Source organism: Podarcis erhardii (genome assembly GCF_964252035.2).
Source record: "Podarcis erhardii genome assembly, chromosome: 13".
Taxonomy (NCBI): domain Eukaryota; kingdom Metazoa; phylum Chordata; class Lepidosauria; order Squamata; family Lacertidae; genus Podarcis; species Podarcis erhardii.
The window spans coordinates 25,938,411-25,952,087 of NC_138502.1; the positions used below are offsets into that span (position 1 = coordinate 25,938,411).

Genomic DNA, 13,677 nt, shown 5'->3' on the forward strand with positions numbered 1-13,677 from the left:
TATTTCAGTGTGTTGTGAGGGATATATCTTTAGTTTATTGCCTCCGAGTGCCTTAGAAGCGTTGATACAAATGTTGCCTTGCTGCCTGGATTAGTCTGAAGTTCTAATTTCAGGTACAGTATTTCAGAGATGCAACAGATTGCATTTGAGGAAGGCAATATCCAGGTCCACAGCTCTACTGGCCCACAAAAAAGTGCAAAATAGTAATAGCAATTAGTATATCCACCAGAAATGAAAGATATGGTCAACTTGAACAGAGCAACCCATATATTAACAGCCTCAAATCCTCTTTTCCCTGCAAGTTCTTTTTAATGTTCCAAGTAATGACATGAGAACTAAGGCTTTGTTTTTGCTCTTTATTATACAAAAGGGAAAAAAAAGGAGGGGAGGGAGATCCACAGTTTTAAGTCTATTTAGACTTGAGGCTGAAGTTCTTGCCATGTTGGTGCAAATAGCAAAAACCTCTAAGGAAACCAAAAGCATCCTGAGCTTGCCAAGTCCCATTTAGTAATAGAAACCGAAATCCAGTACATTTTAATATTTTTTGGCATTTTAAAGTTTTTTTTAATCTACAAAAACACTTTAAATATTAGAAAAAAAATGATTCCTTTTTCACAAGAACTTCTATCTGGAATATCACATTTTGTCAACAGTGCAAAAATGCACTCAGTCCCACCTTCTTACAGTACAATCTGTCTCCCCCCCTAACCCCTGGTAACATTTTTTTTTCTTTTTTAAAAAGACATCAGTACTGTAAGAAATTTACTTTAAAGAACAAGGTTTTTTTAAGGTTTTTTTTTTTTTTTACTTAAAAAACACATCTACTAAAATACAACAGAGCTGGTACATTCAGCAAAATCAAACCAGGTGTTTCACTTTAGAAGGATGAGAGAGAGGAGAGAGAGAAAAGGGGGAAGGAAGATTGACTGACGGAATCAGAAATAGAGAGTTCAGGAGCATCAGAGGGGTTGATGTGTGACAAATGTGCATGACTGGGCACACCCTATCAGAATTCAGACATGGCAATGAAAAGCAAAGTTAATGTGGAGAAATCTAGCTTGATGTGGCAATGGCTGAAGTGTTTTTTTCAGGTTTCTAGTGGGTAGGATCTGTTAAGAGACTTCCTGAACCTGATGCCCTCAAGTCAGTCCCAGTTTGCCAGGCCTTTGAAGAAGGCACCAAGGTAGGGAAGGCTCCATTAGAACAACAGAAAGTGTTGCATACACTGCCTGGTTATTGTATGCAATCCTTCTCCCCCTGCCGCTGATATTTTGCGTAATTTACTTCTACGTGTGGCCACATTTGCTGCATCAGAACAAATGCATCCATTCCACAAATGATAACCAACTTCCTTGAGGTGAGAAAGGTACATCTAAAAGGATGCATCCTACATTTTCATTGGGTCATCTCATTTCTGGCAAAGTTCTGACAAACATCTTATGAGACGACAAGGTTTTCCCTACCCCAGCAGAGACAAAACTGGGAAAGGCTTGAAAATTATATAAAAAGGGAGTCCAAAAATGTTAAGGTTTTGGTTCTCACCTACCTCCACAAAAGATGTGCGCATGTGTGAATCAGAGTACACATTATACCAGCCACAAGTTCACTAAGAAATAACTCAACAGAAGAGGTGTCAACTGATTAAAATACACATACCAAAGGGTCACTTAAAAGGGATGGAGTTTCAGCTTCCACTGCCTTCAAGGAAGGTGAGCCAATTACATGTAAAAACTCCACATGATTTGGGGATCCATAGCCATGATGCCCCCTTAGCATGGTTCTGTATGGGCCCTCCCTGTGCAAAAGCATTTATTGGTAGCTTCCATGCAGTTCACGTAATGAGAAAAACTTAGCACCAAACGGGCAGAGGGCAAGGAGGAGGCAACAAGGTGTTACCTGAAACATACACAACTTGCCACACTTCTTCACAAGTCTAACCCCCCCACCCACGTCAGGATTCTCTTGCAGAATGAGGTACAATGACGACAACCGAAAACAACTTCTAGCTTTGAGGAACACCTATTGGTTCTAAAGGAAGATTACACCCAACCACACAATCTGGAGACAGTACTTACCCCCATGCAGGGCTCCCTGTAGTTTGGTGCCTTGCTTGAAAAGGCTCTTAACCCATGTGATAGCTTCTTTATTTGCATGGCAGTGAGGCTTCCCTCTTGATCAAAGATTACTGGTGTGGGAATTGTGCATATCAAGGGACCAGCACATGGGTGAAGAGCCATGTAAATGAGATGTTGGGTCAAGTAAACCCCTACATAGTAAGCATTTTTAAATGTAATACTTTTATACACCAGTTCAAGGTCAGTGACAGGTTGCAGGCAAGGATTTATAGAATAACCCAAAGAACTTCAGGAATGAGAACGTGTTGGTGATCATACAGACTTAAAAAGCGAACGGATTACTTACGATTTTACATGTTGCCACTCTTTTCTTGTAATTCTTGTAAATGGTTATTTATCATCATCATACAGCTCCACTATTGTTTAGCTTTAGGAAGACATTCAAATCTGAGTTACTGCCTTGCAGTGCTTAAGAGAGCAGCAGGGCTGCCATCACGTTAGCAGTCCTACCAGGCACATGGGCTGGGATCGAAGCCGGTGGCAGGCAAAATGCTATGCCAAGCTGGACCAGCATCAGACCCGGTGCTATCCACTGATGGCAGTGTGGCCGACTTGGCCCCTCCCTTGGAATGTCCCTTTTCCGTGGCAGCACTTCCACCTACCAATCCAAACCCTTGCCCCACCCAAAAGGGGTGGATTACACCCTACATCATTTAGTGATTCTTCCTGAGTGGCATTTCTTCAACGGTTTTAGTTTTGATTACATGTACTTAATAATATCTTTTCAAGTCTTTTCAAGTCTTTAGGATCTTTGGAGGTTTTTCAAGTGTACTGAATCCACAAAAAACTAATAACCGTTTGAGTACTATTCAAGGGCACAAAAAGACCCATTTTCATGTGTACTGTACATTAATTGATTTCCTATGTTCTCAGGTAAGTTTCTTTTTCCCTGAAAAGCTTTTGCTCTAAATGATTTGGTGTTATTCAGTAAATCCCTGCTTGGATGTGTTACTGGTATTTTATACCAAGCCAGAAAAGCCAAAGGGCTATTGAGATTGACCGCTTGTCCAAAGAACATACTTCTGTTGCTTTGCCTCCAAGAGTTCAACCCAAAGCAACCCAGACTAATATGTACCAAAAGCATAAACAAACAAACAAAAAAGACAGAGGAAAATCTTGACTTGTCCGAACTATTCCCACAACAACTGCATACACACAAACACACACACTCCCATACGTGACGGTGCACTTCTCTTCATAAACATGACTGATGTGCTTTGCAATATGTCAATGCTCATGGAAGTAAGTTGTTCATCCCAATGAAAGTACAGTGGAAAACTGATCCTCACTTGCACTTCTCAAGGTATGTTATGGGAACGTTTGCATGTTATTCAGTCAAGTCATTCCCACAATGCAAAATACTCTTTCCTAAATTAATACGGCCACCAAGAGCCACTCAAGATTTCAATGGAGCCAGGTTTACACAGGTTCCAGTGGTGCCTGTAATCAGGTGTATGTAAGTTTAATATCAATCCTGTGGCTAGTTTTGACAGTTTGCTACCCAAGATGACGTGGGTGTTTTTTTAAAAAACTAGAAATGCTAGCAAAGGGTAGGGAAAGTTCCAATGCTTGAAACCTGTAGGTCCTCCCAAGGCATTTTGCAATAGTGGGAGACTTTTGTATTTATTTGAGTTGCTGGTTCAAAATAAGATTATTTAGCAACTGGACTCTTCCCAGTAATGGAACGGAGGTACAGCACACTTCCAAAGGGCAACTGTGGGGCCAAGATGCTCAAAGAGAAGGAATACATTTGGCACAGCAAGACATTGCAAGAGACAGTGAACTGATAGAGAAAAGCAGACTAAATGGGAAATACTGCCGTTAAGATTTTTTTTATCCTGTAAATCGGATTTGACTAACCTGTGGCTTTCCCGATGTAGCTGGATTCCAACTCCCATCAACCCGAGCCAGCATGGCCAACGATCAGGGATGATGAGAGCTGTGGTCCAGCATCTGGAAGGGTCTTCAGTGCCCTTTGTAACTCCCTCTCTCGACTGCATTCTCAAATGGTCCAGCTTCCCTCCAGGGGAGTATCTGCAGTGCTAGAAGCCAAGTCTTTCTTTAGAAGACCATGTTTCCTTCATGAGGTTTCCAGACTTACCCAAAAGAGATTGGCAAAGCACAAGCCATGTGTTCAATTTCCACAAGGGGGGAGGGATAAAAAGGGTGCGTGTGTACTTTTTCTGGTGGGTATGCTTAAAAATAAAAATCCAAAATATATTTCAAGGAGAAACAATGAATTCTGTAAACTACAATGCATTTGAAGTTTGTTTTGCAAAATTCTCATTTTGCTTGTCAACAGAAGACACAGTGTGCTATGAAGGGCACTGAAGAGCCAAGATATAGTACACAACCAGCTTACAGGCCAAATTGGGGCTACAAGCCGCTAGTTGCAGGATCTGGCCTTAAAAATGAGAAATTCCTTGTCATATTATTAGAGCAGGTAATCGTCCAAAGAATGTAAAAATAAAGGCTAGTCAGTGATGCATGCTCTCATAAACTAAATTATGTTTTGCATGTAAAATATTAAAGAAACAGAAGGACAGGGAACACAGATGGGAAGAAGCAAAAGGAGCCTTGCCTAAATACCACCTGTCCAATTAGATAGCAAGATGCAACATACCAGCTTGTTTTTCTGAGAAAATCACCAATGCCAATTTAATTTGTACTGATCTAGTTTGGACATTATGCTAAACTGTGTATAAACATTATGCGAACAAGTCTCAGGCTCATGCATCCTCCCCCTTCCTCTTTCTTCCACTGTGAGATTAGAAACTCTCTTCTCTGTTTGCAATAAACCATGGTTTAATATTATGGCAAATCTTAACTATGGTTTAGGGAAACAAGCCAGGATCACAGACCATTATTTCCAATTGTGGCTTGTTTCCGTAAAGCAAAGTTAAACCAGATTGTCCACATTTGGACACAACAAGTAACCATGGTTAATTAAATAAGGAAACAAAACATTTTTCATCTCTTCACAGCAAGGGGAAAGCTTACACATCCAAGGCTTGTTCAAGTAGAGCTAACACACATCTTAGTCTTACATCCAAACAAGGCAATAGTTTCTTGCTCTTTTTTCAGGCTGGAACTACCACATTACAGGAGACACATGCCCTTGGAAGAAGCAGCCATGTAGTTCTGGCCCTTCCTTTTGCCCAGTAATGTCTAGTCATACAAAGTGTTTCTTGAAATCACCAAGCTGCAAATTTCCCTGCCCCTTTAGTTACTCCTGGGAGAATGGGTAGGGGAATTTGTGGCATGGTGATGTTTTGTATGATCGGGCATCTTACAAGGGAAAAGGAGGTGTGGTTGCTGCTTTTTCTTTTTTTACAACCACCACCACCTGACCCCCAAATAGCATGTCTACTAGCTCTGATGCCATTTACAGGGCAAACACAAAGTTGGTACTGGAGTTTCCTTTCCTTTTCTATTCCCCACAGAAGAGGCTAAGAAATACACTTCTTGGTGGCTGGAATCATTCTCTTCTTGGAATCATTCCTCTGCCCAAAGTTGAATGAACACATGCAGCCTGAATAAAACCAAGGCATGCTAGGGGGCCAGGGGAATCTATGTGCCTCTTATATACAAACCCCATCCACTCCCAAGATCCCAGCCTCTGCATAAGGGTAAGAGACATATGACGTACTCAATCTCAAAGATGGGATAATTTAGTTGTAAAAAAGATGGTTGTCTCACTTTGTTTATAAAACATTTTTTTTGAAAAAAAAAAAAAAAGCTTAATGACACAGAGGATCCCACCCACAACCAACCTCCCGCTTCCAAAGACAGTCAAACAAAATGCCCCATTTTGGTACAATTATTGGTCACTTCATTGTAAAAAAAAATATATATATTAACAACAACAACAACCCAAAGGGGTCTGGCCACTACTGTCTTTGTTTAAATGCTGGTCAGAAAAACGACAGAAAAAGTCCACCTCCTGCAAAATAAAGTCAGTAACCTTGGAGCTCCCAAAATTCTCTTCTCCTGCGACAGCATACCAGTCAGATATTCTCTCTGCAAAAGAAATCCTTTTCTTCAGTTCCTTTTCTATTCCCTGACCCTTGCCATGCACTCACGTGAAATATACCCTCCCATCCCGTTTCCTTCAGCAGGAAACGTTTGCTGGATATCCAGTTCATCACAGGAAATAACTAAGTGCAGCTGTGGCCATTTTGTTCTCTTTCGTCAAGGTGTAAAATTTCAAGACTGTACAAGATTGTCCACTTTGAGGAGAGGTGGGTCACACTGGCAAAGTCCAGAACCTTCCATGGCTCGTGCTCTCTGGAACCCATCTCTCCCTGGCTGTTTGCTAAGGGGGTGGGGAAATCTCTCATTGCCATGTTGGTTTTTTGTTTTTTTTAAAAAAGAATTTGTACAAAGTCCAAAGCTGGTGGATAGAATTGGGGGTGGGCGGGGGGGTAGATATGTGAGGGGGAGGAAATAAAAAGGGGCCTGTATTTTGCCAGGACCCTGCCCACCTCAACAAAAAGGGGGGGGGAACCCCAGAGAGATTCAGGAGGGGGGGAGGAATAAGAGAGAGGAGTATAGAATAAAAATTCTCTCCCCACACCACCGCCACAAAAAAACCCTCCGCTGGTTGTCAGCTATTTTCTACCCCCCTGCTCCCCTCACACACAACCACACACAGTTAAATACAATGTGAGGTGTGTGAGGAGAGGAAGATAATTAAACCACAGTGATTTCCTTCCTCCCTTTCCTCCCCATCCTAGCTCTCCAGCTGTAGATGTTACTTTTATCCGGAAAAACAAAACCGAATGGAGTACAGCAAGAAAGGCGGCTGGAGAAAGGGGATGGTTCAATTGGAGTCCGAATCAGAAGAATCTCCTGAGGAGGACGAGGAACTGCTGCTGCCCTCAGATTCATTGTCGTCGTCATCATCATCGTCCTCTTCATCATCCTCTTCTTCATTCTGGTGAGGGAAGAGGCAAGATATGAAGTTATGTCTAGTGTGGGTACCCAAGGTGATGCTGAGGGACTGCAGAATGTGGCGGGGTGCAGAATTCAGTTTACTGGGAAATGCAACATTTATTTATTTTTAGAATAAAAGTGCCTTGTTCTTATGGTTTCAAAGATATATGCTTGAAGACTTGTCGCCCCCACCTACTGAAACGCAGAAGCCAAGGAGGGAAATGAGCATGTTTTCCAGTGGCTAGGTCTTTCAGTGCTTTGCACACCTGCCCCCATCCTCCACAACTAGTAGAAACCAGAAGGATGCAGGATAATAGAAGCTGTCAAATAAAATTATGCGAAATGAGAGATTTGTTCAGCTTGTGTCATTTATACAGGTTGCAGAATCCAGCATTTTCTTGGTACAGAATTTAGATCGCTTTGACAGAAAATGTATATATGTATTTACAGCGGCTCCTTGACTTGCGCTTTTGTTCCTTCATATGCAAGGTGCTGGCTTGTGTTCATCTGTACCTCTCACCATCTGTCCTAGGAGCCTTGCCATCCACCATGTTTTGGGTGGGATGCTAGGGTTGCACCTTAAAAGAGGAAAAGCCTTCTAGTTATATTCAGAGGCACTGCACTTTTGAACTTGTGAAAAGCCCAGCTGTTGGGGATAGCCCCCACTGCTTAATAAGCACAGTTAAGCAGTCACTGAAACACGCAGCCCCGACAATCAGTTTTGCAGAATAGGTGTGAGCAAGAGGTAGTGTATATAGAGAAGTGTACAGACGCCCGCACACTCACCTCATCCCCGTCTTCGCTCTCCTCTTCACTACTTGAATCAGAGGAATCCCCTCCCTCCTCAGAGGAGTCAGCATTGTCGTCGTCCTCCTCCTCTTCCTCTTCATCGTCATCATCGTCGTCATCATCATCCTCATCCTCATCCTCAGATTCCTGCAAACCACACAGGATTTAACAGACATGGGAGAGCTAGACTGAAAACACCAGCAACGCACCTAGAGCTCAACAGATGGCATTCACCTTTATACACCCAAGAGTCCACAGTAAGAATCCCAAGTGGCCAAACATACCCCTATTTCTCAAAATGTGCCTTCTTGCATGTAGATGAAATGTGAAGGTGCTCACCAGGGTGGCACAGGCATGGTTCAGGGCCTTAAATGAAACTGAATGCACTATAGCTGTGCCAGAAATTACAAAAGAGGGTAAAATATATGCCCCTTCTGCCCCAATATTCTGTTAAAAGAAAGCCAGCTCAACAACCCAAAGTTCTCACTATAGAAAATTAACTGCTGCACCACTGGTTTATTTTTAATGAAATGCTCAAGAGCTCTAGGATTTTTACATTTGCAACTTCAAGCATGCCCACTTAAGGAAAGTGGAGAAGACCAAAATGAAAGAAAGAAAAGAAAAGAAAAGGGGTCTGAAGAGCAAACAGCTTTCCAGCTATCAGCACCTGAAGTGCAGCAGAAAACCTCTCCCCATCCAAACATCATCTTCATGAGACTAATAATTTAAAAAATCCATCCCAAGAGTTGTCATGCGAATCAATTGATGCTCATGGAAGCAAAGCTACTTGTGCCTCTTAGCTACAGAGAAAAAAAAACCTACATTCCCTATAATGGGGTTGTTGAGCTTTACTTGGCAAAGCTGTTGAGCTAAAAATGATGTTTTTGAGCTATTTTTAAAGTTAATCAGCAAAAAAGACACTGCCAACATGGGTTGCCATACGTCCGGATTTCCCTGGAAATTTTAGAGATTTACACCCAGACACTGCTTCCGACTGCAGTATTCTGGCTACATCTGGGAAATTCTGGACGTATGGCAACCCTACCATATAACTAACTATAGGGAGACTGCATCTCTCCTTCCCAGTGGAAGATCAGTGGGCCCCATCCATCAGTTCAATCACCTGCATAGAATTTGGCTCCCTCCCGTTAGAAATAAGAAGCAAGCAAGCAAGGACTTTTACAATAATTTGCAATGCTTTACCAGACTAGTTCAGAAAGAAAGCAGAGTTCCTGGGGTCAGTTTTAACACTTTCAAAATGGCTTCATTAAATCAGCCAAAGGCAAACCTTGGAACAAGCTTCCCTGGATTATTCCATTGCGGGTAACAGCTGCATGATGAAGAGGAAGAAGTGTTAAAGCACTTACTGATTTGGACTGCACCGAGGGCTTCATCTTAGGATTTGGGCCTCGCATCTTCCCCATGTTCTTGCGTTTCTGTTGAGATACAAGTGGGAGGGGGCAGTGTTAGAAAGGGGGGGGGAAGAGTCAACATTTATTTATTTCATAAAATTTATAACATTTATTTTCATAAAATTTATAACATTTATTTTCATAAAATTTGTATACTGCTTGATTGCAAAAAAAGAAAGAACCCTCAAAACAGTTTGCAAAAATAATAGAACAACAAAATTATTGATAAAAGTAATTAACAACAATTTAGAACTCTCAAAAAATTAAAATCAGCAATAAACTAAAAACAGATTAAAACATACACCAATGTTCTTGGTATCTGGGTAGGCTTGCCTAAACAAAAATGTTTTTAGCAGGTGCCAAATACAGTACAGTACAGTGAAAGTGCCTGCCTGTTGTCAATAAGCAGGGAGTTCCAAAGTTTTGGTGCTGCCACACTAAAAGATTTCTATAAATGTCATATGGGTTTATTATTATGTGGCACCCATGACAGCATCAGTGGCAAGGAAAACACTTGCATTCTTTTCAGCAAGCTAGTATCTAGCCTGCCCCTTCCCCAATGCTCCATTTCTAGCAAAAATCAAATGTGCCCCTGACAAACTGCCTAGCTCTTGTGGCACTAGATTCTGAAGACTTGATGCCAAAAAAGTTAAAACAAGCAGCAGGAGGAAAATACAAAGGCAACTTAAGCTTTTTCTACTCAAGAATTCTTATAACATCCTGGAAATCTATCCTATTATTAAATCAAAATGTACCAATTCAATAACCATAAATACCCTGTTTAATTCAGAGCAGCTTTCACACAGTAACTGGTACACTTTTATCTGATGCACGTCCTGCTGGGATAGGTATCCCTTTTCAGTCAGAGGGCCACATTTCCTTCTGGGAATGCCACTGGTAGGAGGAGCAGAGGCAAGTGGACAGAACAATGAATGTAATGTTTATATTTGTAAGGTAGGCGGGTTTCTACACTCGCATAACCATCTCCATCTTCCATACATACAAAAATGAAGCTTTTTCTTTGGGGGGGGGGGGAACCAAAGGTTCCTCGTTTCTGACCTAACCAGAGTTACAGAACATGGAACCCTAGACTTCAGGCATGAAGAGATTCCCTTCCTTTCACTTCCAAGCTATACTGTATTTCAGAGGTCAAGTTGAAAAAATACCCCTGCCAGTCCCCTCCAAACACTTGCAAGACACCTACGTTGGAAGTATGTTCCTTGTACACAGCTCTCTCCTGTGGCGACAAACTCTGCAGAGAAGACAGAAGGGGGAGGAGTGAGAAGCCAAGATTAAGCATGTTATGGAGGTGGTTCAAAACATGGGGAGTGGGAGAAGATGGATTGATTATAGTCCCTACATAAAGCAACCAGATTATAATTACCACAGATGAATCATTCCTTGCCAGCACTTTAATATGACACTTCTTGCAAGCCCCTGGCTGTCCTTCAATGAGTTCTGCCCTATGAACAATTATTCCCATTTTACAGGCAGGGAATGGAGGGCTGAAAATGCTAAAAGCCTAAGCAGATGCTGTCAGGGTAGAGGAAGTTTGATTTGGGTTGCAGAGAAAACACAGAACAAAACCTCAGACAAGGTATACGAACATGCGAGAGTGCTCTGTGTGGCAGGATGATCCATGAGGCCAGAGGACAGATGAGAGGTGGGGAAAGCTCACACAGTGTCTAGGATGCTTATGTTGCTGATAGGAACTGGGGATGAGCAGAATTTCATACAGATTGAAAGTCTTTGGTTGCAGAACAAGAGTCAAATGTCAATATGGCTTGACTTGGAAGGCTTTCACACGGATGCTTCATTGCTAACACTCTGATCTTCTCAAGGAGCTGCTACCTGTTCTTGTGCCTTCCCCCAACTGACAGCTCACCTTGAGCCACATATCCAGGTGTACTTTGTACTGTTTCTGCTGCTCTTCGGCTAACTTCTTGTACTGTTCCTTTTGGCTCTGAGAGATGCGCTGCCAGCGGCTTCCAATCTCCACCATCCGCTCCTTCAGAGGAAGATGGTTAAGTTCACCATTTGAAAGCAGCTCCTGAGAAAACTTCTGATACCCGTTCCTGGTGAGGACACAAAAGAGAGAAGTTACAGGTGAATGGGCAGGAGGAAGAAAGACAGCAGGACTGATGGCAGGATCTATTTAATATACTGGAAAACTTAGTGGTATGGGTTCACATGCATTGCTAAACCATGGTTTCAGAGGCAGAAAGGAGCAGCCGGACCCCCCCCCACTGCCGTTAAGAGTTTCCAAACAAACTTTGGTTTGTTTGGAAACTTACCAATTTGTTTTACATTCTTATCACCATTTCATAAGAAATGGTAAGTCAGATTTTGTGGAAAGTGGAATGCAGCTCTGCAAAATCCTCCTCCCAGTCACATGGAAGGAGGGAAAAGGTATACTGAGACAAAGGCTTGTGGTGGTTCCTTCTTGCTCATGCACATAACCATGGTTGAGTACGATATGCAAACACAGGCACTCTCTTTGGATGCCACCCTGCTCTACACAGGGAACAGATATTTTCAGTGGTAGCCACAGAACTCAAATGGCATCTCCTAGGAAGCTCAACTGTTTTTTTCTCTTGGCTCCATTCAGAAACTTCACTTATCTTTTGGAGAATTAAGCCTTTTAGAAGTTATTCTGTTGCTGCTGTTTGGTTTTGGTTCATCAGTTTTAATATGATCTTGGGCTTCCAGAAATGTTAATTGTGCTTCAGTTATGTATGGTGAACTTTTTATTTTATTTTATTTACAGTATTTATAGATTGCCTTTAAACCAATCAATTATCCACCTACTGAAGTTGACTTAACTTCAGGAAGGCCACTGATTCCTCACCACTGTGCGTTTGTAAGCCATAACCACAACTCAGAACACAAAACCTATAAGCACACACATACAACCCTGCCTTTTTCTTTTTAAAACAATGGCAATACTTACATGGGGGGTTTCTTCGGCTCACCCTGGAATTTCATCTTCTTGGAGGAATTTGTTGTGCATGGTGGCGCCCTCATCTCACTCAGTTCTCGCTGCAGAACAAAAAAAGAAGAAACAGAATTACAAAGCTGAGAAGCCTGGTCCAGCTCAATGAAAAATGTCAGAAAAATTAAAAAGGCTGCCCCGCCCTCCTATTTCATGCAGATGCCTAAGCCTTCAATGAGGCAAACTTGGACATTTGCTAGCTTTCCTCAACAACCCAGAAAACTACCTACCAAGAAACATATACAGAGCTTCAACCTTGTATTTTAAGTATTAACCTCCTAGCCAGAGGTGGCAAGGAATTACATGCAGGGTAGGCAAACCAAGAAGAAATTGAGTGCCCTGCTCCTTCTCTGAGCCCAGTACAGAACCAAGCAGGCTGCTACAAGAGGAATGGAGTTGTCTGTCTCTCTTCTGCTAGCTCCTGGCAGGCTAGTAACTTTCGTGTCTCATTTACAAAGCTGCAGAAATCTGGAGCAGAAACCAATGGCTCCCACTCCTGAGCTGTAAAACAGAGGAGCTGCGCATGCAAGTTGCTAGAGAAAATGAATTAAAATTTAGAACTCTGGCAATCCAGATTCTGAGCCAAGAAAAACAAGAGAATGTATGTAATCTGTGTAATTATGCATAATCTTATTCCACCATTTCACTGGCAGGAAGCACAAGCCACTTACATTTAAGCACATCTCCATACAGCCAGAAACTGGCTGGTTTTTTGGAAGTTGATATTCTGTGCCCAGTACCACACACAGGACTGTTTTTCTGCATTCCTGTGGAAACTGTGCACACGCACACACTCGATGCAGTGCAATCACACTGAAGTGAAAAATACTAGGTGGGGTGGGGTTTTTTTAAAAAAAGACTGACTAACCTCGTATCGTTTCTGATCTTCTGCTGCCTTCTTGATCCACATCAGCTTCTCCTTCTTCTCCATGTTGTTCCAGGTGGCTTCCATGGCTTTTAGTGCTTTCCCTCGGTCATTCTGAAGCAGAAGGAAAGCTGCTACTATATACTGTCATGGACTCCATAAAAGTGCAGAGCTCAGACAACTCCCCACTTTGAGCCCACCACTTCTATCCTAACTTCATGCCAGCTACCACCTGAAAAAGGCAGGTTGCTTACCTGGTAACCCACTTTCTACGCTGGTCATCTCATGAGTTCTGCAGCGTGCAAACCAGGGGCCAGAACTCATGCCCTTTCCCCACAAGGGAAGTCTTGCAATCCTTTGGCTCATGCTACCATCCCTCAAATTACAGTTTATCAATTCAATGGCAATAATAACATCAGCCCTATTTACAGCTACAGTTCCCATTAGCACAGCTCATCTGATTTGACATTCTTCCTCCGGACACCCACCAGATGGGAGCTGCCCCTTGTTCATCTCCTTCTTGAGTCTCTGAAGTAAATTCCAAGCTGG

The 13,677-nt window shown here is 42.3% G+C and overlaps 1 protein-coding gene across 6 annotated transcripts in view; it reads right to left on the reverse strand.

The window, feature by feature from the left end:
- Positions 1-342: 342 nt before the first annotated feature.
- Positions 343-13,677, reverse strand: part of UBTF (upstream binding transcription factor) — a 46,457-nt gene continuing 33,122 nt past the window's right edge. For all 6 annotated transcript variants that reach the window (XM_081836454.1, XM_081836449.1, XM_081836453.1 and 3 more), the window contains 7 exons: positions 13,132-13,242; positions 12,222-12,310; positions 11,157-11,346; positions 10,476-10,523; positions 9,227-9,295; positions 7,857-8,006; positions 343-7,071 (listed from right to left, as the gene is read on the reverse strand). In XM_081836454.1, the coding sequence (XP_081692580.1) occupies positions 6,958-7,071; positions 7,857-8,006; positions 9,227-9,295; positions 10,476-10,523; positions 11,157-11,346; positions 12,222-12,310; positions 13,132-13,242 (771 nt within the window). In that variant the 3' untranslated portion in view covers positions 343-6,957. The remainder of the gene's footprint in view (positions 7,072-7,856; positions 8,007-9,226; positions 9,296-10,475; positions 10,524-11,156; positions 11,347-12,221; positions 12,311-13,131; positions 13,243-13,677) is intronic.